General features: G+C 38.4%; 1 protein-coding gene across 2 annotated transcripts in view; it reads left to right on the top strand.

Annotated features, from left to right (window-relative positions):
- LOC306872815 (integrin alpha-6-like) overlaps nucleotides 1–18756 on the top strand; it is a 31531-nt gene extending 12775 nt beyond the window's left edge. Inside the window, exons 2-26 of one of the 2 annotated variants that reach the window (XM_079421670.1) lie at nucleotides 1842–1969; nucleotides 2051–2130; nucleotides 7807–8068; nucleotides 8373–8504; nucleotides 9182–9395; nucleotides 9866–10059; nucleotides 10246–10334; nucleotides 10407–10534; nucleotides 10726–10815; nucleotides 10910–10971; nucleotides 11115–11278; nucleotides 11547–11693; nucleotides 13365–13480; nucleotides 13868–14021; nucleotides 14139–14222; nucleotides 14332–14411; nucleotides 14518–14595; nucleotides 14685–14787; nucleotides 14970–15143; nucleotides 15244–15342; nucleotides 15633–15743; nucleotides 16494–16592; nucleotides 16749–16874; nucleotides 17032–17121; nucleotides 17665–18756. In XM_079421670.1, the coding sequence (XP_079277796.1) occupies nucleotides 1842–1969; nucleotides 2051–2130; nucleotides 7807–8068; nucleotides 8373–8504; nucleotides 9182–9395; nucleotides 9866–10059; nucleotides 10246–10334; nucleotides 10407–10534; nucleotides 10726–10815; nucleotides 10910–10971; nucleotides 11115–11278; nucleotides 11547–11693; nucleotides 13365–13480; nucleotides 13868–14021; nucleotides 14139–14222; nucleotides 14332–14411; nucleotides 14518–14595; nucleotides 14685–14787; nucleotides 14970–15143; nucleotides 15244–15342; nucleotides 15633–15743; nucleotides 16494–16592; nucleotides 16749–16874; nucleotides 17032–17094 (2977 nt within the window). In that variant the 3' untranslated portion in view covers nucleotides 17095–17121; nucleotides 17665–18756. The remainder of the gene's footprint in view (nucleotides 1–1841; nucleotides 1970–2050; nucleotides 2131–7806; nucleotides 8069–8372; nucleotides 8505–9181; nucleotides 9396–9865; nucleotides 10060–10245; nucleotides 10335–10406; nucleotides 10535–10725; nucleotides 10816–10909; nucleotides 10972–11114; nucleotides 11279–11546; nucleotides 11694–13364; nucleotides 13481–13867; nucleotides 14022–14138; nucleotides 14223–14331; nucleotides 14412–14517; nucleotides 14596–14684; nucleotides 14788–14969; nucleotides 15144–15243; nucleotides 15343–15632; nucleotides 15744–16493; nucleotides 16593–16748; nucleotides 16875–17031; nucleotides 17122–17664) is intronic. The other variant, XM_079421669.1, reaches the window with a different exon arrangement.
- The last annotated feature ends 4714 nt before the right edge of the window (nucleotides 18757–23470 follow it).

Genomic DNA, 23470 nt, shown 5'->3' with positions numbered 1-23470 from the left:
TGTAGCGGTTTCCAATGTCCAAAAGTGTTTCTTTGTTATAGGTGATCAGTGCCGACGTGAGATGTGTAAAAAGAGAAAGTAAGGCTAAGTAAAAAAGTACATAAAAACACAATCTTAGCGTAGCGACCTGGACGGCATCCGAACAAAGCGGCACCACCTTGGATAACAGGCAAGGAACCAAAACTCCATCGGTGACAGAATGGAGAAAAAAACCTTGGGAGAAACCTGGCTCAGTCGGGGGGCCAGTTCTCCTCTGGCCAAACGAACCAGCAGTTCAATTCCAACTGCAGCAAAGTCAGATTGTAAGGGCTCAACTGGTTCCAGTGGTCTTAATTCTCTTGGTGGATTTAAACTGACAGAGTGTGTCTGCCTCCCGAACAGTGTTAGGTAGATTGTTCCAGAGTTTGGGTGCTAAATAGGAAAAGGATCTGCCGCCCGCAGTCGATTTTGATAATCTAGGTATTATCAAATAGCCAGAGTTTTGAGAACGTAGCAGACGTGGAGGACTATAATGTGATAAGAGCTCGCTCAAGTACTGAGGAGCTAAGCCATTCAGGACTTTATAAGTAATTAACAAGATTTTAAAATCTATACGATGTTTGATGGGGAGCCAATGCAGTATTGACAGAACCAGGCTAATATGGTCTTACTTCCTGCTTCTAGTAAGGACTCTAGCTGCTGCATTTTGGACCAGCTGTAGTTTGTTGATCAAGCGTGCGGAAACAACTACCCAATAAAGCATTACAATAGTCTAACCTTGAGGTCATAAACGCATGAATTAGTATTTCTGCATTTGACGTTGAGAGCATAGGTCACAATTTAGATATGTTTTTGAGTTGGAAAAACGCACCTAGGTTCCTAACTGATGAAGAAGAATTGGCAGAGCAGCCGTCAAGTGTTAGATAGTGTTCTAGGATATTACATGTGGGGGTTTTTAGGTCTGATAATTAACACCTCTGTTTTTTCAGAATTTAGCAGTAAGAAGTTACTCGTCATCCAGTTTTTTATATTAACTATGTTATCATAGTCGATATAACCGACTATGTACACAGCAGTAACAATGCTACTAAACATAGCCGTTAGTTTATCAGTTTGGTGTGTTTCACTGGGCCGCGAAGAAATATAGAGCTGAGTATCATCAGCATAACCGTGAAAGCTAACACCATGTCTCCTGATAATATCTCCCAAGGGTAACATGTAAAGCGGGAAAAGTAACTACCCTAGTACTGAGCCTTGATGTACTCCATACTGCACTTGTGATCGATATGATACCTCTTCATTCACTGCTACGTACTGATGGCGGTCAGATAAGTACAATTTGAACCATGCTAATGCACTTCCACAAATGCCAACCAAGGTTTCTACACCCAGCTGCCCTGCTGCACGGAAGAAGCCATTACTCACCGTGACTGATGAATGATACCAACTTAACTTACCACTTACCACTGTTGTTTGATGAACTCGTGAAAAACGGAGCGAGAAAAAAGAAAACAATAATAGGCACGAATAGAAACGAGAATAACAAGCTAACCAGCTGATGCGCTGCACTCGCGGTTTTAAAAAGCAAATTAGTTAGATTAGTTTGATAGATAATACCAGAAATATGGTGGGAATTAAGTTATATATTATCACTTTAAACAACAGAGAGTGAACGTAAGGTAAAGATTCAATAAAACAGCGGAGCTACAAACGCAAACCTCTCAGCAGCACAACAGACAGGGACAGACTAAAGCAATCGGCAAGATTGCATAAGAGGGGGAATCAATTAACGCACATTGCAGATTTGTAATGTGAAATTCAGTATATTGCAAATCCATGAATAAATTTCTGTTGGTTTACAGGTTGCTTGTTGGTGCCCCAAAAGCTAGATCATTGCCCGGGCAGAAGTCAACAATTACGGGAGGCATGTATAGCTGTGACATAAATTCTCTCAGTCCGTCATGCCAACGAGTGATGTTTGACAATGAAGGTAAACTCAAACACATGAAAGTAAGACACATTATAATGAGTTACTGCATGTGTTAAGTGAGCATGTTTATTGTGCATGTAGAAAACCCGCTAGCTGAAAATAAGCAAAACCAGTGGATGGGAGTTACTGTACAGAGCCAGGGACCTGGAGGAAAGATATTGGTAAGAGAGACAGCGTGTGTTTGTGTGTGTGTGTGTGTGTGTGTGCGTGCGTTTTTGTGACAAATGAGGACATAAATGACACAGGTATGACACAGGTATTACAAGGTGAAGGTGACTTTTCAGGACATTGCCCCATGTCCCCACTTTTCAAAACGCTTATAAATCATACAGAGTGAGTTTTTTTTGGGAAAGTGGAAATGAGGGCTATGAGGGCTAAATTTAGGTGTAGGGCAATAGCACATACAGTTTTTACAGTATAAAAACCATTACGCCTATGGGATGTCCCCACTTTTCACAAAAACAAACGTGTGTGTGTGTCTGTATCTGTGTGAGTGTGTGCATGCGTGCATGCTTAAATTATGGATGCACCGTTATTAAAATTATTGCCAGCACTAATCGGTAAATGGTGCAGAACGTTAAAATGATACACTATTAATTTAAATGAGTAAAATTAAAATAGTGTTGTCAAATTGATTCATCGTGATTAATCGCATGCAAAATAAAAGTCTGTGTTTACATAATATATGTGCGTGTACTGTATATATTTATATGTATATATAAATACACACACATAGGCTACATGTATATACTTCAGAAATATTATAGGTATATATATATATATACAGTGCCCTCCAAAAGTATTGGAACAGTAAAGGCAAAATTGCTCTGTTGGCTGTGGAGTCAAGACATTTACAAATATGATTAAAAGATGAATATGAAACAAAACTACAGAATGTCACATTTTATTATTAGCCGTTTCAACACATACATGTTTTACCAAAAAAAAAAATCCCACTCATTGATGTGAGCATAAGTATTGGGACAATTGAACATAAGGCAGATATAAAAGATTAAAAGCTATTATTTAGTTGCAGATCCCTTGCGCACAATCACAGCAGTGAGTCTGTGACCCATAGACATCACCAGACTCTTGGTCTCATCCTTTGGGCTTTTCCCAGCCTTTAATGCAGCCAATTCCAATTGTTGCCTGTTTTGGGGAGTTTCTACCTTTACTCTCCTCTTCAGCTGGTGAAATTCATGTTCAATCGGATTTAAATCTGGAGATTGACTTGGGCAATGTAAGACTTTCCATTTCTTTGCCCTTGTAAATTCCTTGACTGAACTGGCAGTGTGTTTTGGGTCATTGTCCTGATGCAATATGAAGCACTTCCCAATGAATCTGGTGGCATTTTCTTGAATATGGGTAGGCAAGATGGTTTTGTACCCTTCCAAATTCATTCTGCTACTGTTATCATACATTACTATAGAAATCAAGAGTATTATCATACTCTTGATTTCTTCATGCCCTTTATTTTTGCTATAGCTCTGATTGACTTCCTCCTTTCTTTTAGCATCCAAATTGCTTGCTTTTCTCTCAAAGTCAGCTCCCTCATCTTCATCCTGGTTTGTGTGTGTCATCATCGAATGCAAGATTCAGAATACAGACGTAATGGATATAACTAATACGACACATTCCCTGCTTTTAATATCTGAAGAATTAATGCAACAGGACACAGCTGATCACTTAGAAAGACCTGTGAGGCAACTGTTCCAATACTTATGCTCACATCAGATAGAGGGATGAAACTCTAAAAGGGCTGTTCTTTTTATTTGGTAAAACATCTGTGTGTTGAATCACCCAATAATAAAATGTGACATTCTGTAGTCTTGTCTCATATTCATCTTTTAATCATATTTGTAAATGTCTTGACTCCACAGCCAACAGAGCAATTTTGTCTTTACTGTTCCAATAATTTTGGAGGGCACTGTATATATATATATATATATACACAGGTCCTTTTCAAAAAATTAGCATATTGTGATAAAGTTCATTATTTTCTGTAATGTACTGATAAACATTAGACTTTCATATATTTTAGATTCATTACAACACAACTGAAGTATTTCAAGCCTTTTATTGTTTTAATATTGATGATTTTGGCATACAGCTCATGAAAACCCAAAATTGCTATCTCAAAAAATTAGCATATCATGAAAAGGTTCTCTAAACGAGCTATTAACCTAATCATCTGAATCAACTAATTAACTCTAAACACCTGCAAAAGATTCCTGAGGCTTTTAAAAACTCCCAGCCTGGTTCATTACTCAAAACCGCAATCATGGGTAAGACTGCCGACCTGACTGCTGTCCAGAAGGCCATCATTGACACCCTCAAGCAAGAGGGTAAGACACAGAAAGAAATTTCTGAACGAATAGGCTGTTTCCAGAGTGCTGTATCAAGGCACCTCAGTGGGAAGTCTGTGGGAAGGAAAAAGTGTGGCAGAAAACGCAGCACAACGAGAAGAGGTGACCGGACCCTGAGGAAGATTGTGGAGAAGGACCGATTCCAGACCTTGGGGGACCTGCGGAAGCAGTGGACTGAGTCTGGAGTAGAAACATCCAGAGCCACCGTGTACAGGCGTGTGCAGGAAATGGGCTACAGGTGCCGCATTCCCCAGGTCAAGCCACTTTTGAACCAGAAACAGCGGCAGAAGCGCCTGACCTGGGCTACAGAGAAGCAGCACTGGACTGTTGCTCAGTGGTCCAAAGTACTTTTTTCGGATGAAAGCAAATTTTGCATGTCATTCGGAAATCAAGGTGCCAGAGTCTGGAGGAAGACTGGGGAGAGGGAAATGCCAAAATGCCTGAAGTCCAGTGTCAAGTACCCACAGTCAGTGATGCTGGTGTTGGTCCACTGTGTTTTATCAAGGGCAGGGTCAATGCAGCTAGCTATCAGGAGATTTTGGAGCACTTCATGCTTCCATCTGCTGAAAAGCTTTATGGAGATGATTTCATTTTTCAGCACGACCTGGCACCTGCTCACAGTGCCAAAACCACTGGTAAATGGTTTACTGACCATGGTATTACTGTGCTCAATTGGCCTGCCAACTCTCCTGACCTGAACCCCATAGAGAATCTGTGGGATATTGTGAAGAGAAAGTTGAGAGACGCAAGACCCAACACTCTGGATGAGCTTAAGGCCGCTATCGAAGCATCCTGGGCCTCCATAACACCTCAGCAGTGCCACAGGCTGATTGCCTCCATGCTACGCCGCATTAAAGCAGTCATTTCTGCAAAAGGATTCCCGACCAAGTATTGAGTGCATAATTACACTCAATATTATACATAATTATTTGAAGGTTGACTTTTTTTTTTTGTATTAAAAACACTTTTCTTTTATTGGTCGGATGAAATATGCTAATTTTTTGAGATAGCAATTTTGGGTTTTCATGAGCTGTATGCCAAAATCATCAATATTAAAACAATAAAAGGCTTGAACTACTTCAGTTGTGTTGTAATGAATCTAAAATATATGAAAGTCTAATGTTCATCAGTACATTACAGAAAATAATGAACTTTATCACAATATGCTAATTTTTTGAAAAGGACCTGTATATGATTTATATTATAAATGTAAATATTACATACACTTCTTAAGTATATTCAGTTATGTGTGTATATTAATAAATTCATATAAATACAGTACAGACACATATATTTGGATATATGATTAATCGCGGTTAATTAAAATGAAAAAAATAACAACTGAAATCATTCATGTTAAACGTTACAAGTGAATTTAGGAATTACAATGTACAGTATAAAAATAGATATTCATTTTGAGATTTGCTAAAGATGACAGCCAACATAATCTAAATGTAAAAATAAGGGGGAAAATGTTTTAAGGTCAGTATTAAAAATGTTTTATTCAGCAAGGACAAATTAAATTGATCAAAAGTTACAGAAGCTTTTTTATTTCAAATAAATGCTGTTCTTTTGATATTTAGTAAACTTAGATACATTTGAAAATATATTACAATAGAATAATGTTATTTTAGATTGGAATAATGTTTTGCAATATTTTACTCTATTTTTGATCAAATATGCGACCTTGGTAAAGAAAAGAGAGTTACAAAAAAAACCCCATAAAGAAATCTTACCAACCCCAAACATTTTAGTAGTATATACAGTGGTGTGAAAAAGTGTTTCCCTTCCTGATTTTTTTGCATGTTTGTCACACTTTAATATTTCAGATCATCAAACAAATTTAAATATTAATCAAAGATAACACAACATGCAGTTTAATGAAGGTTTTTTATTATGAAGGGAAAACAAAATCCAAACCCACATGGCCCTGTGTGAAAAAGTGCTTGCCCCCAAAACCTAATAACTGGTTGGGCCACCCTTAGCAGCAACAACTGCAAGCAAGCGTTTGTGATAACTTGCAATGAGTCTGTTACAGCGCTGTGGAGGAATTTTGGCCCACTCATCTTGGCAGAATTGTTGTAATTCAGCGACATTGGAGGGTTTGAGCATGAACCTCCTTTTTAAATCCTATTGAATCTCCTTTTTAATCCTATTGAATCTCAATAGGATTCAGGTCAGGACTTTGACTAGGCCACTCCAAAGTCTTCATTTTGTTTTTCTTCAGCCATTCAGAGGTGGATTTGCTGGTGTGTTTTGGATAATTGTCCTGCTGCAGAACCCAAGTTCGCTTCAGCTTGAGGTCACGAACAGATGGCCGGACATTGTCCTTCAGGATTTTTTGGTAGACAGCTGAATTCATGGTTCCATTTATCACAGCAAGTCTTCCAGGTCCTGAAGCAGCAAAACAGCCCCAGACCATTACACTACCATCACCATATTTTACTGTTGGTATGATGTTACTTTTACGCCAGTTGTTACAGGACACACACCTTCCAAAAAGTTAAACTTTTGTCTCGTCAGTCCACAGAGTATTTTCCCAAAAGTCTTGGGGATCATCAAGATGTTTTCTGGCAAAACTGAGACGAGCCTTTGTTCTTTTTGCTCAGCAGCGGTTTTCGTCTTGGAACTCTGCCATGCAGGCCATTTATGCCCAGTCTCTTTCTTATGGTGGAGTCATGAACACTGACCTTAACTGAGACAAGTGAGGCCTGCAGTTCTTTAGATGTTGTTGTGGGATGTTTTGTGACCTCTTGGTTGAGTCGTCGCTGTGCTCTTGGGGTAATTTTAGTCGGCCGGCCACTCCTGGGAAGGTTCACCACTGTTCCATGTTTTCACCATTTGTGGATAATGGCTCTCACTGTGGTTCGCTGGAGTCCCAAAGCTTTAGAAATGGCTTTATAACCTTTTCCAGACTGATAGATCTCAATTACTTTCTTTCTCATTTGTTCCTGAATTTCTTTAGATCTCAACATGATGTGTAGCTTTTGAGGATCTTTTTGTCTACTTCACTTTGTCAGGCAGGTCCTATATAAGTGATTTCTTGATTGCGAACAGGTGTGGCAGTAATCAGGCCTGGGTGTGGCTAGAGAAACTGAACTCAGGTGTGATAAACCACAGTTATGTTGTAACGGGGGTGGATTTAGTTTTCCCTTCATAAAAAAACCCTTCATTTAAAAACTGCATGTTGTGTTTACTTGTGTTATCTTTGATTAATATTTAAATTTGTTTGATGATCTGAAACATTAAAGTGTGACAAACATGCAAAAAAATAAAAAATCAGGAAGGGGGCCAACACTTTTTCACACCACTGTAGCTGAAATATCCTTTTTGTAACAGTGCAAAAAAGTTTTATTTATTAGTATTTTTTATTATTTATCGTGATTATTGCTTTAGTTGTTTATTTATTTATTACAGTTTTATGCTATTTATTTCACTGATTTACATCAAACTCCTGCTGTCTCTCAACAGGTCTGTGCGCATCGCTACCAGCGACGCTTATTTGTGGACACACCTCAGGAGCTTCGTGACGTGACGGGGCGTTGCTATGTACTAAGTGGGGACCTAACAATTAATGATGGCGCTGATGAAGATGGAGGGGACTGGATGTTCTGTAATGGGAGAAACAGAGGACACGAGCGCTTTGGATCATGCCAGCAAGGTCTCTCTGCCACATTCACAAAGGATTATCACTACCTGGTGTTTGGAGCACCGGGTGCTTACAACTGGAAAGGTATTGGAGGACAAGTTGAATTAGAGTGCTTGTATGTATGTTTGTGTTGAAGTACAGGTAAACCTAAGCAATGTCCACTGTCAAATAAGTTGAATAATTCCCCACATCGCGCATTTTTGCACCTTCACAACATGTTAATTTTATTTATCAGTTCATTGCATCTGACATATTGTATTTTATCCCCCCTTTTGAAACTTCTTTCTGACATCTTTGCTTTATCTCTTCACTCATTCACGTTCTCCATCCTCAACCCTTCACCCTTTTCCTTTCCTTTTCACTCACTCCTCCGCTGGGTGGATGTCAGGAGTGGTGCGGATGGAGCAGAAGAACAGCTCTCTGTGGGAAAAGGATATCTTTGATGACGGCCCATATGAAGTTGGAGACGAGGGCCGACTTGATCCAGACCTGGTGCCTGTCCCTGCTAACAGTTATTTAGGTGAGTCCATCATCACATGACATTCCATTCATCATCCATATCACTCGATCCTTGCTCCATTATGTGACTCAGTCTCGCTAAAGAATTCTGGTGTGTTTAGGAGGATGTATAAACGTTTCCAGCACAGTTAGGATGCAATGCATAGAAATAGATTGCTTTTCCTATCTTTTGTTTGGTTTTAATCCATTTTAGGTCTGGTTGGTTGTTTGTGCATTATTTGGTGCACATCTTGTTTGTGTAAATGTAGGTGTGCTGTTCATGACTAGCATATCCAGTAGCCATCCTGATCAGTTTGTGTATCAGTCACCTCCCCTTCAGGTGGCCAAGGAGAACGTTTACGATGTGGCCTCCAATAGCTATTTAGGTTTGTGGGATTTCATGGACGCCAACTTGACCAATTATTTGCGTTCAACCTTCATCCTATACATTGTGTCCTTTTTGTGAACACATGTTGTTGCTGCATTATTGTTTTGAAGCTGTCTTTGTGTTGGCATCCACATTGCATGAGCAAAACTATGACATAATATGAGTGTCCAAGTCAGTCAGAATCATGCATGTTGGCGTTGATGTTGTTCATGGGTTTATCATTGCATGTTCCATCATCACTAAAAGATTTTCAGTATTCTTTTGGTTAACTAATCTTTATCAAATGTCTTAATTGGTTGGATCTGTCACAGGTTTCTCTCTGGACTCTGGAAAAATGCTGACCAAGAGAGGTCAGTTGACTATAGTTGCTGGGGCTCCAAGAGCCAATCACAGTGGGGCAGTTGTGCTATTAAAGAAGGACGAAGTTAAATCATCCATGTTGATAGCTGAATACATCCTGGAGGGTGCCGGACTTGCCTCTTCCTTTGGTTATGATCTTGCAGTGCTTGACATTAATGGAGATGGGTAAGATACAGTACAACAGATTTATATATTATATTATATTATATTATATTATATTATATTATATTATATTATAAAAACTTATTATTTCTAAAATAGTCTCATTAAGCATGTTTTGCATGTGTGTTTTATTTGTTGTAGATCAGTGTTACTTTAGTAGTATTTATATATTTTTATAGTATTTATTCTTAAATGAGCTTTTTCATTTATTTTTGTTGTAGTTTTAGTAATTTGATACTTCAAATTAACGTATTTTAGAGGTAACATTTCACAATTTTGAGGTTTTTATCTAAGGTTTATTTTTATTTTATTTGATTCATCTAATGGTTTTTGTATTTTATTTAATTTTTTAAATTGTATTATTGTAGCTTTATTTCGAATTAATATATATTTTTTTTAAATATATATATATTTTTTTATTTATCAATAGCAACACTAGATGTATAATTATTCTGTACTGATTATTAAAACAGGTGGCAGGACATTGTAGTCGGAGCACCTCAGTACTTTATTAAGGACGGTGATATCGGAGGGGCCATCTATGTTTATCTTAACGAGGAAGGGGCTTGGGACAAGATCACCCCCAAGAGAATTGAGGGAGCTGCTTATTCCATGTTTGGTTTGGCTGTGGAAAACATGGGAGATGTGAACCTGGATGGTTATCACGGTATGTGTTTAATATATAGTCGCTTCTATGAATACAGCTAATGCAAAACATCCAGAACCAACAGATTCAAGAGAAGAAAGGATGATCATTAACATTAAAACATTTCTATGTTAATGGTGATAACCACAATAATCTTAGGATGAAATATGTAACTAATTTTCTTAATGTAATCCTGCTGTTTTTCAGATGTTGCAGTTGGTGCCCCATATGACAGTAATGGAGCTGGAAACGTATATATCTTCCATGGTTCACCTCAAGGCCTTAAAAAAGCCCAGGTATAGCCATATATTCACTTTTCTTTCAGTATTCACTCATTGATTTTTCAATAATAAATTCAATAATTTCAGGTTCTTGGAGGACAAGATCACAATGTGAAACTCTTTGGATACTCTCTTGCTGGGAACATGGATTTAGACAGAAATAATTACCCTGATCTGGCTATCGGCTCTCTCTCTGATTCAGTGCTTGTGTACAGGTGCGATCATATTGATAGACAGTCTATAATGATTATTAAGGTCTTTTTATAAACAATTTCATTTCATAAAATTTTTACTAACATGTATTTTCATATCTCCTCGTTTTATTATCATTATCATTTATTATTTATCTTCATTTAGCAATATGGATGAATGATTAAATGCATTAATTATGGGTCTTACACTATAGGGCACGGTCAGTTATCAGCATTGAAAAGACTGTCACCACCACTCCAAAGGAGCTAGACCTCACTCAGAAAAACTGTGGAGACACTATATGGTGAGAAAACTGTAATCAAAACAAGCAATTCTTATTAAATGAGTAAATAGCCAGTAAGCCCCATCTAAAAGCAAGGTTTTATTGTGTTTTTTAGCCTTGATGTGAAAGCCTGTTTCAAATTTTCAGTCAAACCCAAAACCTACAATCCTACTCTGAGTAAGTACATGTTTCTAGTTTACCTTCACAGGTAAATTACCACTCAGTAATTGTTTGTCTCTGTTGTGCAGAATCTTATCTCTGTAAACAAATGGCAACATTTTGTTATTGCTTCGTTTGACCTTGCCTTTTTTGTTTTTTAGAGGTGAAATACACTATCAAGGTTGAATCTGAAAGGAAGAAACTTAATCTTCCTTCTAGAGTCATCTTCAACCCGCGCTCAGCCAATGAGTTTGAAAGCACAGGAGTCGTAGAGCTCAAGGGTCAGGGCACAGAAAGCTGCGTTACCAGAGGCCTCAAACTGCAGGTACAGCAGTTCCCATTTAGAGGGGAAAATTACAACTACCGAGTAACATGATGTTAAAGTAACAACTTTAAATTGAGGACTTCAGAATAACCTTACAGGGGGAACTGTGACAATAAATCAACAGGGATAGTAAGGAATGGCTTTACCTTGATGCAGTAAAAAAGGAAGTACTGCCATCTAGTGGTGATTTAGTTATGGAATGGCATTATGCTGCAAACAATGTCAAATGTTAATGTCTTTTAATAATGCAATTATATTATGTACAAAGGAAAGCCTAAGAGACAAACTGAGAGGTATCCCGATTGAAGTCTCTGTGGAGATTCTGAACCCATCCACACGTAGGAAGAGACAGAGCGCTCTCCCTAACCTGCTTCCCATCTTGGACTCTAACCAAGAAGCCACCACTGTTACCAAGGTATCATCATCTACCATGACCATATTTATAATATATACTGCTGCTCAAAAGTTTGGGATCAGTAAGATTTTTTATGTTTTTTAAGGGAGTCTCTTCTGCTCGTCAAGGCTGTATTTATTCGATCAAAAATACAGAAAAAAAACTGTAATATTTTTAAAATCTTATTGCAATTTAAAATATTGGTTTCCTATTTTAATATACTTTAAAATATCATTTATTTCTGTGACGCAACACTGAATTTTCAGTATCATTACTCCAGACTTCTGTGTCACATGATCCTTCAGAAATCATTCTAATATGCTGATTTATTATGAGTGTTGAAACTGTTGTGCTGCTTCATATTATTTTTTGGAGCATGTGATCCTTTTTTCTTTGATTCTTTGATGAATACAAAGTTATACAAAGAATACAAAGAGCAGCATTTGTTCAAAATAGAAATCTTTTCTAACAATATAAGCCTTTACTATGACTTTTTATTCATTTAACACATCCCTCCTGAATAAAAGCATTAATTTCTTAAAAAAAAAAAAAGAAATAAAAAAATGTACTGACCCCAAACTTTTGAATAGCTTTGTATATTGTAACACAATTTTTTTTTTTTTTTTTTTTTAAATAAATGCTGTTTTTTTTACTTTTTATTAATCAGAGAATCCTAAAAAAAATATCACAGGTCCCCCCAAAAATATGAAGCAGCACAACAGTTTCCAACACTGATTATAAATCAGCATATTAGAATGATTTCTGAAGGATCATGTGACAATGAAGACTGGAGTAATGATGCTGAAAATTCAGATTGATCACAAGAATAAATTATATATTAAAGTATATTAAAATAGAAAAATGTTATTTTAAATTGCAATAATATTTCACAAAATAACAGTTTTTTTTCTGTATTTTTTATCAAATAGATACAGCCTTGATGAGCAGAAGAAACATCTTGAAAAAAACATTAAAAATCTTACTGATCCCAAACTTTTGAGCGGCAGTGTGCGATATACACCGTCATTCAAAAGTTTGGGGTTGGTACGATTTTCTTTAATGTTTTTGAAAGAAAACTCTTATTCTCACCAATGCTGAAATGATTTGATCAGATATACAGTAAAAACAATAATATTGCGAAATATTTTTACAGTTTAAATAACTTGTCTATATGAATTTGTTTTAAAATGTAATTTATACCTGTGATGCAAAGCTGCATTTTTAGGTTCACTTGATCCTTCAGAAATCATTCTAATACGCTGATTTGCTGCTCAAGAAATGTTTCTGATTATTATGAAGACAGTTGTGTTTTCATAATATCAATGTTCAATTTTTTTTGTAACAAAGCAAAAGTGATCTTAATATATATTTTGTTCAATCTAATATATCCTTTCTGAATCCTTAAATTGGATTTAATTATTATCCCTTAAATTGGAATTGGATTTATTATCATCAGTCAAAATATTATCATAGCATTTTGAATATCATCATATGTATGTTGATTTTCATATTTATAGTGTACATTTTATTTCAATTTTCTGTTTGTTACTCTTAAATCTTTTCTTTTTTAAATGGTTAGTTTTAAACTAACTTGACTTTTTTATACTTGAAGAACTGAAGTAAACCAGTACCAAACACATCTACAGATCTCATTCAGTATTAAATGTTATTCTGAATTATATTGGCTTTCAGGTTCAATTTATAAAGGAAGGATGTGGCGCTGATCTTGTCTGTCAAAGTGACCTGCAACTCCAGTATAAATTCCACACCAGGGAACAAAACCGAGAAATCTTTCATCCATTACCTGAGTGGGTTTTTATTTATTTATGTTTTTTAATGAAATGACTACCAGATCATTTTATCATGTTTTTAATATGTTGGAATTTCGGAAAGCATGCTCCCTCATGTCTTTTTTAAAGTGACATTTAAATGCACTGTTTAAGAAAAATATGTTATATTTGTATATTAAATATATGTATTTATAATATAAATTATATAATTATGTACATTTCAATACATGTAAATATTTTCAAATTATATACATGCATGTGTGTGTATACATAATAATATACACAGTATGACATCAAATGACATCAGTTGTGTTCAAATGAATGAGCAAACAAACTTCAAAACAAATGGCAAAGTAAAGTGTCACAAAGAAGGATTCATTTGAATCTCTCTGTTTCTCCTTACAGGCAAAACGGAGTTCCCATCCTGTCTCTTAGTGATCAGAAGGACATTGCCTTGGAGATCAAGGTGGTGAACCAGGGTGAAGATGCATATGAAGCACAGCTATCTTCCTCGTTCCCCAAATCCCTCTCTTATTCTGCCGTTCGCACTAAATCTGGTGTAAGTTCAGCTGCTAGGTGTCTAACTTATGACCAACTTATTTATTGTTCATTATTTTTATTATCATTAATATTTTTTACTAAGAATTTGTTTTGAAGTGCTCCTAAATCTTTGCAGGATAAACCAGTCAACTGTCTAGCCAATCAGAATGGGTCACAAGCTGATTGTGATCTCGGAAATCCATTCAAAAAAGATGCTGAGGTGAATATTTAAATGATATAAGACATAATAGTTTTTTTATTTGTATTTTATGTTATTATAATAGAAAAGCTTTTGACTTACATGTGAAAAAAAAAAAAAAAATTTTCAGACGACTTTTTACATCATTCTGAACACTGGAGGAATTTCTTTGGATACCACTGAAATTGAAATTGACCTTAAACTCAAAACGTGAGTAGCAACATAACTCTTGCCAAAGACACAGTATCAAAACTTAGTATTTTCTTTTGTTTTTAGCATAGATTCATATTTGCATTTTTCTTTTTGCTGATTGCAGGACAAGTGATCAGAAGCAGTTACAAGCAATCAAAGCCAAAGCCATTGTTAAGATCCAGCTGCTGTTGTCCCTCTTAGGGTAGGTTATCATTTCTCATCTTCTGATGATGATAATATGAGTGTCCTTTATTTGTATCTTCATGTACTGTCATCATGTACCATCTCCAGCATTGCTAAGCCATCTCAGGTCTACTTTACTGGAGAAGTTAAAGGAGAGAGCGCAATGAAGTTGACAACTGATGTCGGCAGTCCAATTGACTATGAATTCAGGGTGACTAATAGATTTCCTTACATAAAACTTAATTTTGTATATAAAGCATACATTTTGTACATTTTCAATACCTCCTTTAGTTTGTTTAGAAAATATTTCTTTATTTGCATACAAACCATCTTACATGTCACAGTATTTAGAGTTTTTTTTTTTTTTTTTTTTTTAAATATATTGATTTACAGGTTACAAATTTGGGCAAACCCCTTAAATCATTCGGCACGGCTTCTATGATTATTCAATGGCCTAAGCATAACTCTCAGGGCAAGTGGCTGCTGTACCTCATGAAGATGACCCCAACCGGTTTAGACAGCTTCACCTGCTCCAATCAAGATGAGGTCAACAAACTCAGTTTGAAGGTAGTTCTAAAATCTTAATTACTGTCAATTTTTTTTTTACTAAAACACTGCATCCATGTTGAAATGAACTGATTATTTGTTCTGTCTTACGGTTATCCAGGAGCCTTCGGTGTCACGAACTAAACGTGAAATTGGGGAAACTCCTGCAAAAGAGGGAACAGCCTCTCATTTTACCGACAAGAGGAAATACACAGTTTTGGTAAAGTCAACCAAACATGAAGAATACAATGCATTTAGACTAATAGACAATTTTTTTTACATCACTCTACACTAAATACCCCAAAAATTAGTTATAACTTAGCAAATATTTGAAAAAGAAAAAACTAAAATGTCACAGTGACAGAAGTATTCAGACCCTCAAAACATTAATTAAAAGCATTTTAGCTTAAGGCTACAAAAATGAAGTATTTTTGAATGCCCTGTATGTGTGTCCTTGAGCTGATAGTCAGCGTCCTGTTTCTGATCACTGTCTTCTTGTTGTGTTTTTAGTCATGTGAGGATGGGGCGGAGTGTATAACGTTCAGATGTCCTCTAACGGGAATGGACAGCAATGCTGTCATCAGCCTGAGAGCTTATCTTTGGAACTCTACCTTCTTGGAGGTGAGTGTGGCAGTTCGTTTTTTGTGACCCTCATTTTTGTTTTTTAAATGGCATAAACTATTAAATGTTTTATTAATAATAAATTATTATTACTTATTAACAAAACTGCTCCACTGCTTATTGATATATAAAAAAGTTGTGTCAAGGTAAAAATGTCATGTGGTAGGATTAATAATTCATGAAATCCATAAAAAATACTTTTTACTTTGCAAACTATATTTAAAAACCTTTTAATCATCATATGAGATGTGTTCACTCATGTATTCAAGAGGATTTTTTTCTTATTATTTTTCATATTTCATGATGGCATTACATTTTTCTTGTATATCATCATATGAAACCTACGGAGACCCTAAGAGCTCATGGTGGTGGAAAGATTTCGGGGTGGGTGAAAAAAATTTGGGGTGAGAGGAAAAAATATTTTTTGCGAGAGAACGCAAAGTTTTGCGAGGGAACGCAAACATCTTTGCGAGAGAACGCAAAAGTTTTGCGAATATTAAATATTAAAATATTTTTTCCTCCCACCCCGAATTTTTGTTACCCACGCCGAAATCTTTCCACCACCATGAGCTCTTAGGGGCTCCGTAGAAACCAACATCAAATATTTCATCCAACATCAAATATTTTATCCAACAGATAAAATATTTCTGGTGTTTTAAACTAGATCATACTCCTTTTAAAATATTTTTTTATTTTTCTTTATCATCGACACTATATGTCATTAAACTATCAATAAACTATTTCTTACAGGACTATGCAAAATTGAACTACATTGATATTATTGTCAAGGCATCACTTGATTTCAAGACCTCAGCTACAAATATACAGCTGAAAAATGAACCAGCACTGGTGAGGACATTTTCAGCTTTTATCCATATATACTTCTCATTCCATGTTTTGATCAATTTGTCTTTTCTGTTAAACTGACTTTATATGTAGGTCTGAAAACTCATCTTGAGGTGATAAATGCATTTTAAAAAAAGACAATTTGTCAATCTGTTACAGGCACGCGTTACCGTGTTTCCAGAGCGCAAAGTTGCGCAGTACGGCGGTATGCCCTGGTGGGTCATACTGGTGGCCATTTTACTCGGACTCCTTTTGCTGGGCCTTTTGGTCTTCTTGCTTTGGAAGGTAAGATGATATGACTAAACTCGCAACCAGACCCATTTAGGACTACCAAACCTTGTGTTTACTGTCACTTGTATTGAACACTGAAAACAGATTTTCAACATATTGTACTATTCACATGACATTAAGTATTTAAAACACAAACCTTTACCCCTTTTAGTGTGGTTTTTTCGGCAAAAGCGGCAAAGAACCTGAAAAAGAGAGGCTGACTTCAGATGCGTAAACAGAGAACAAGAACCTCTCTCTTAGGGTAAAAGATCTCACAGATCGAGTTGGCCTGTGTGCTCAGAGCTAGCATGAAGAGTTAGCCTATGCTAACCCACTTTAGCCTGAAGCACGTGCCTAGATGTGGGGTAACGGTGGAAGTTTCCATGGCTTTCATTGCTCAGGCATAAGCTAAATGCTATGAGGAATGCAAACTAATCATGCGTGAAGTTGTTGGAAAAGGGTTTAGGCCTATACTTGTTTGCATTGACTCCAGTGCGTGTGACTGGGTATGACTGAATGTCTGAATCTCTAAAGCTCTTTAGATGTGGCTTGATTTGGGAACTTGCGCATTTCTCTGGCCTGCTTGGGATCTCTCTCGCTTTCAGCGCATACGGTTCTTTCTACAGCCAGATTCTTGCTTATATCTTCTTTAAAACATTGAATGTTTTGTTCTTTCCTCATGCTAGGCATGCTGCACACACTGCAAACATCACTACGTTTTTGTTTTTTGCACGTTTTTCTGTATAAAGATGCTTTTTAGCATTGTTAGCATTATCTTGTGCTAATTGTATTTTTTTCTGAACAGTGTGGATTTTTCAAACGTTCCAAGTATGATAACAGCGTCCCCAGTTATAATGCTGTGCGGATAAAGAGGGAAGAGAGGGGAAAAGAGCCGGGGAAGGAGGAAATAGATCCTCCAGAGAAGAAACAATGGATGACTTCTTGGAAGGACAATGAGAGCTACTCATAGCTAAATGCTAATCTAATCAAAGACTCCCTTCCTAAGGCCTTTAATGTTTACTTTTGCACACACTGAACTTTTCTTACTGTTACTATTCCATCAAAACGTAAAAGGAAACATTTGAGCTTGATAGAGATTGTATTACAAAATGTTGTAATTTTTTGATAAAAAATAGGTTTACTTGAGTTTGAGTTTTGTTTTACATTGAAATTTGCTTCCATGTTCCACCCCATTTTCAAATCACAGTTCACTTCTCATGCATACAGTAATGTATATACATTTAATGTATTTATTCTCAGCAGAGGTTTCTGTTGTACAAAGGCCAAAGATTTTTCACTTTTGTTTTGTTTTATGAATGGCTTGCGTGAGTCAGGACTGCTGGGTTCATATTTTTTCTTATCTTGATAGCCAGCTAAAACAACTTGGATGAATGTAAATATTTGTGTCTTTGGTTTTTTTTCTATTTGTTGCTTAATTGTTAAAACCAGTCAGGTACATATTTTATTTTCATGGGTGTTTTTTTTCACTGTACTTAAACTACTACAACTGGGACTGATTTTATTAAGAGCTACTTTGTTATGAACAGTTTGATATATTATCGGTTGACTGCCACAATCCATTGTAAGACCAGATTCTAAAAGTTTATTTTAGTTTTTGAAGGTCATTTGAAAATATCTTTGTATAAATGTGAAGTTGCTTTTATTTTTAAGAGCACCTTTTGGCAATGCAAATGCTCAAATAATGAAAAGTATTAATTCTGTATTAATTTGTAAATTGACTTGTTGAATGGACAGTGGTGATGTCTGAATTTTATCCACTTAAATGTATTAGCTCACACAAAATTGACACTGAAGTAATGAAACTGATTGTTAGATATTTGGTATTCATTTTCCAAATAAAGATCTGCTGGACCTAAATTGATATAAGACGTGCAATGTTTCAAATTGTTTTGGTGGTTTTGTCAGCTGTAAATCTGATTAATCTTTGAATATACCTTTAAAAGAAAGACAGACGTGAGATGGTGCTGCGGACAGAAAAAAAGACATAGAGGTTGACAACGTATTCAGATTAATTGATGGAATATAGAGACACATAATGGGTCTGATAGAACAGATACCTGAACAGAACATATACAGACTGTATACAGACAACTGAAGATAGAGCTCCACAGCAGACAGTGGCTCTAATACTTAGACTAGCGACATGAGCGCAGGATTAGTGATTGGCATGAATAGCACCGCTGTGCTGATATACAGGCACAGAAACTGATGCAGGTGACGCAGACTCATGCTGAGGCATTCATCCAGACTTAGTGAATGCCCTCCAGTCTCTGTCTTACCAAGTCACCAATACCACAAGCTCAAGCTAGTGAAACATGTTCTGCTTTTATCAGAAACTCAACTTTTTAATTTTCTCATAAAATAGTGACTCTTAGATAATAGTGAATATTAAATAAAGGGGGAAAGGGGAAGTGGTGTGTGGCGAAGTATGGTGACCCATACTCGGAATTTGTGCTCTGCATTTAACCCATCCAAGTGTACACACACAGCAGTGAACATACACCCGGAGCAGTGGGCAGCCAATGGCACCTGGGGAGCAGTTGGGGGTTTGGTGCCTTGCTCAAGGGTCTCACCTCAGTCGTAGTATTGAGGGTGGAGAGTGTTGGTTATTCACTCCCCCACCGGACCTGAGACTCGAACCCATGACCTTCAGGTTACAAGTCCAACTCTCTATCCATTAGGCCACAACTGCATGGCACAGGTGTAGTGTTGAGTACACAAAACTCAAAATGTTGCGTTTTGTGCCTATTACGTAGAGACAAGCAATACACTATGTATGTATATATGGACTAGAGGCTATTACATGCATACAGTACATATGGACGGACACACGCACACGCACGCACACACACACACACACACAGGTTTTCCTATCATAATGGTGACATTCCACAGACGCAATGGTTTTTATACTGTACAAACTGTATTTACTATCCCTTTACACTAAAAAATGTAAGCTGTGAACAGATTATTGGAGTGCATTTTACAAGAAAATACTATTTCAGTCTTTTTGTACTTAAAATTTGGACATTTAATTGTGTAATTCATATGCAATGCATGTAATTGTAATTAATTGTGAAATAATTTAATCTTTGTCATTACATTTAAAACAGCATACTTTGCCAAATTAATTTAGCTACAAACATGCCTTCTTCAAATTCAAATTTCAAATTCAAATTTTATTTGTCACATACATATACATACGTAGTACGACATGTAGTGAAATGTATTGTACGACTGTCCAACAAATTGTCCAACAAAATTAGAAAAACCTCAAGTTTACAAAAATACAAATAGAAAAAGTACAGTAAACATATATACAGAATAAACTAGCAATAAAATAAAATAACAAATAGATATGAGAATAAAAAATAGAATATGATTCTATATAGATTCTATAAAAAGTAAAGTGTATGTCAGTGATAAAGTGTCCGTGTGCTGTGCTGTGCAGTGCAGTAAAGTGTATAAGTGAGTAAAAGGATACTAAAGACAAAGACAAATGGTATGTAAGTCCCACTCATTTATCCTTTCGTAACCTTCTACAAATTAGTGCAGATTGTACTTGAAAAATGTGCAAAGTGGAAGTGTGGGGTGATGTGATTAGAGTGGAGAGTGGTTTAGACTCCGAATGGCCTGCGGGAAGAAGCTCCTCCTCATTCTCTCTGTGTTCGCCTTCATGGAGCGGAAGCGTCTCCCTGAACGCAGCAGAGAAAAGAGTCCATTGTTGGGATGGCTGAGGTCCTTCACTATCTTCCTGGCCCTGGTCAGGCACCGCTTGCTGTAGATGTCCTGCAGGTTAGGGAGCTCGGTGTGAATGGTACGTTCCGCTGAACGCACCACCCTCTGGAGGGCTCGTCTGTCCTGCATAGTGCAGTTCCCGAACCAGGAAGTGATGCTGCCCGTCAGGACGCTCTCGATGGTGCAGGTGTAAAAAGTCTTAAGCACCCGAGAGGGAAGTCTAAAGTCCTTTAAGCGTCTCAGATGGTACAGACGCTGCCTGGCCTTCTTCACCAGGGTGCTGGTATGACAGGACCAAGTCAAGTCCTGCGTGATGTGAACACCCAGGTATCTGAAGCTGTCCACTCTCTCCACTGGAGTCCCGCTGATCGTGATCGGCTGGTACGACCGCTCCTGCTTCGTACTGAAGTCCACTATCAGCTCCTTAGTTTTGCTGATGTTCAGGTGTAGACTATTCACCTGGCACCAACTCTCCAGGTTCTTAATCTCCTGTATGTAGGCCGTCTCGTCGTTGTCTGAGATCAGGCCCAACACAACAGTGTCATCAGCAAACTTAATGATGGTGGTGGAGTTGGAAGTGGCCACACAGTCATAAGTGTACAGTGAGTACAGCAGGGGGCTCAGAACACAACCTTGAGGGGCTCCAGTGCTTAGGGTGATGGAGGATGAGGTGTGTTTACCCATCCGTACGGCTTGCTGTCTGTCCTTCAGGAAGCTGGAGATCCATTGGCACAAGGATGTGCTGAGACCAAGGACCTCCAACTTGGAGGTGAGTGTGGAGGGAATTATGGTGTTAAACGCTGAACTGTAGTCCACAAACAGCATTTTTACATAATTCCCTTTTCTGCAGTCCAGGTGACTTGTTGTGGTGTGGAGGAGGTGTGAGATGGCATCCTCCGTGGAGCGGTTATGTCTGTATGCAAACTGTAGTGGATCCAGTGTGTCTGGTAGTGATGCAATGATGAAGTCTCTGACCAGTCTCTCAAAGCACTTCATCACCACTGATGTGAGGGCTACAGGGCGATAGTCGTTTAGGCAGGTGGGCTGCGGTTTCTTGGGGACAGGAACAATGGTGGACTGCTTAAAGCATGAGGGGACTATGGACTGTTCCAGGGAGAGGTTGAAGATCTCGGTGAACACCGGTGCTAGCTGGTCAGCGCAGGCCTTCAGAACCCGACCTGTGATGCCATCTGGTCCTGCTGCCTTCCTGATGTTCACTCTCTTGAATGCCCTCCTCACGTCATGCTCCGTGATGGTGAATACGTTGTCCTCACCGGCTTCCTCAGCGTGCATGCAGTTAGCACTGCTAGCGCCGTTAGCGAGATTAGCTGCAGCCTCGAAGCGAGCATAAAAAGTGTTCAGCTCGTCAGCCAGAGAGGCGTCCGCATTCCCCGATCTGGAGGGTGGTGTTTTATAGTCCGTGATGGTTCTAAGTCCCTGCCACAGGCTCCTAGAGTCGCCATGTTGGAATTGCGACTCTAGTTTCCTCCCGTAGCGCTGCTTCGCCTCCTTCACCGATCTGCGCACGCTGTAAGATGCAGCCTTGTAATCATCCATGTTCCCGGTGATGAGCCCTGTGTTGTAGGCAGCGGAGCGGGATCTCAGGGCGTCGCGGATGGTTTTATCCACCCACGGCTTCTGGTTGGGAAACGTCCTGATGATGGTTTTCTGCACCGTATCATCCATTAGTTTCTCTATAAATCCCACAACCGCTTCCGTAAACAAGCTGACGTCATCAGAGCTGCGCCGGAACATGTCCCAGTCTGCGTCATCTAGCGCGTCCTGCAGAGCGGCCACCGATTGGTCCGTCCAGCGTTGGACCTCCCTCTGCACCGGGGCTTCCTGTTTCAGCCTCTGTTTGTAAACAGGCATGAGGAAGATGGCGGCGTGGTCCGATTTCCCAAACGGTGGTTGTGACTGTGCCTTGTAGCCGTTCTTATATGGGGTGTAACAGTGATCTAATGTCCTTTCGCCCCTGGTGGGGCAGCTGATGTGCTGATGGAAGTTCGGCAGTGCACGCTTGAGGTTGGCACTGTTGAAATCTCCCAAAACAATGAATGCGGCGTCCCGGTGCTGTGTCTGGTGAAGGTGTAGTGTTTCATGTAAATCCCATATCGCAGTGTCCGTGTCCGCTTGAGGTGGAATATAAACGGCACTGACGATGACCGAGCTAAATTCCCGAGGGAGATAAAAAGGGCGACATTTGATGGTCAGAAGTTCAAGATTCGGTGTGCAGGAGCGTGAGAGGGGAACAATGCTCGCGCTGTCACACCAGTGTTCGTTCACCATCAGACATACTCCACCTCCCCTAGTCTTCCCCGAGTCCAGCGTTCTGTCCATGCGGTAAACCGAGAAGAACTCGGCCGGCTGGATGGCGTGGTCTGGTACCGCTGGGTTCAGCCATGTCTCGGTGAAGCAGAGAAGGTTGCAGTCCCGAATGTCCCTCTGGAACCTGACTCTTGCCCTGAGGTCATCGAGTTTGTTATCCAGCGACTGGACATTGGCGAGCAGGACACTTGGTAAGGGAGCGCGGTGTGCGCGAGCCCTCAGCCTGTTCCTGACGCCGGCTCGTTTCCCTCGAGGACGCCGGTACGGGTCGGGTTCTTTGTTCCTCCTCAGGATCTCGCTTGGCCAGGATGGGTCCGGGTTCAAAATCGGCGAAAGGTTAGTGCATTGTGCACCAATAGAAATAAGAGTGGCCCTGTCGTATGTAAGAATGGCCATCTTACAAAAAGAAACCGGTGTTTAAAGTTCTTCAAAGTTTGTGGGTTGAAAACCTGGTTTATTTATAAACTGAAGGGTTACCGGGATCCTATATCAATAGGGCCTGTACCAACCTGCATAAGATAAAG

This window comes from Barbus barbus (assembly GCF_936440315.1).
Source record: "Barbus barbus genome assembly, chromosome: 7".
NCBI classification, from domain to species: domain Eukaryota; kingdom Metazoa; phylum Chordata; class Actinopteri; order Cypriniformes; family Cyprinidae; genus Barbus; species Barbus barbus.
Note: the sequence above shows the minus strand (reverse complement) of the source record. Positions and strands in the feature narration are given on the sequence as shown.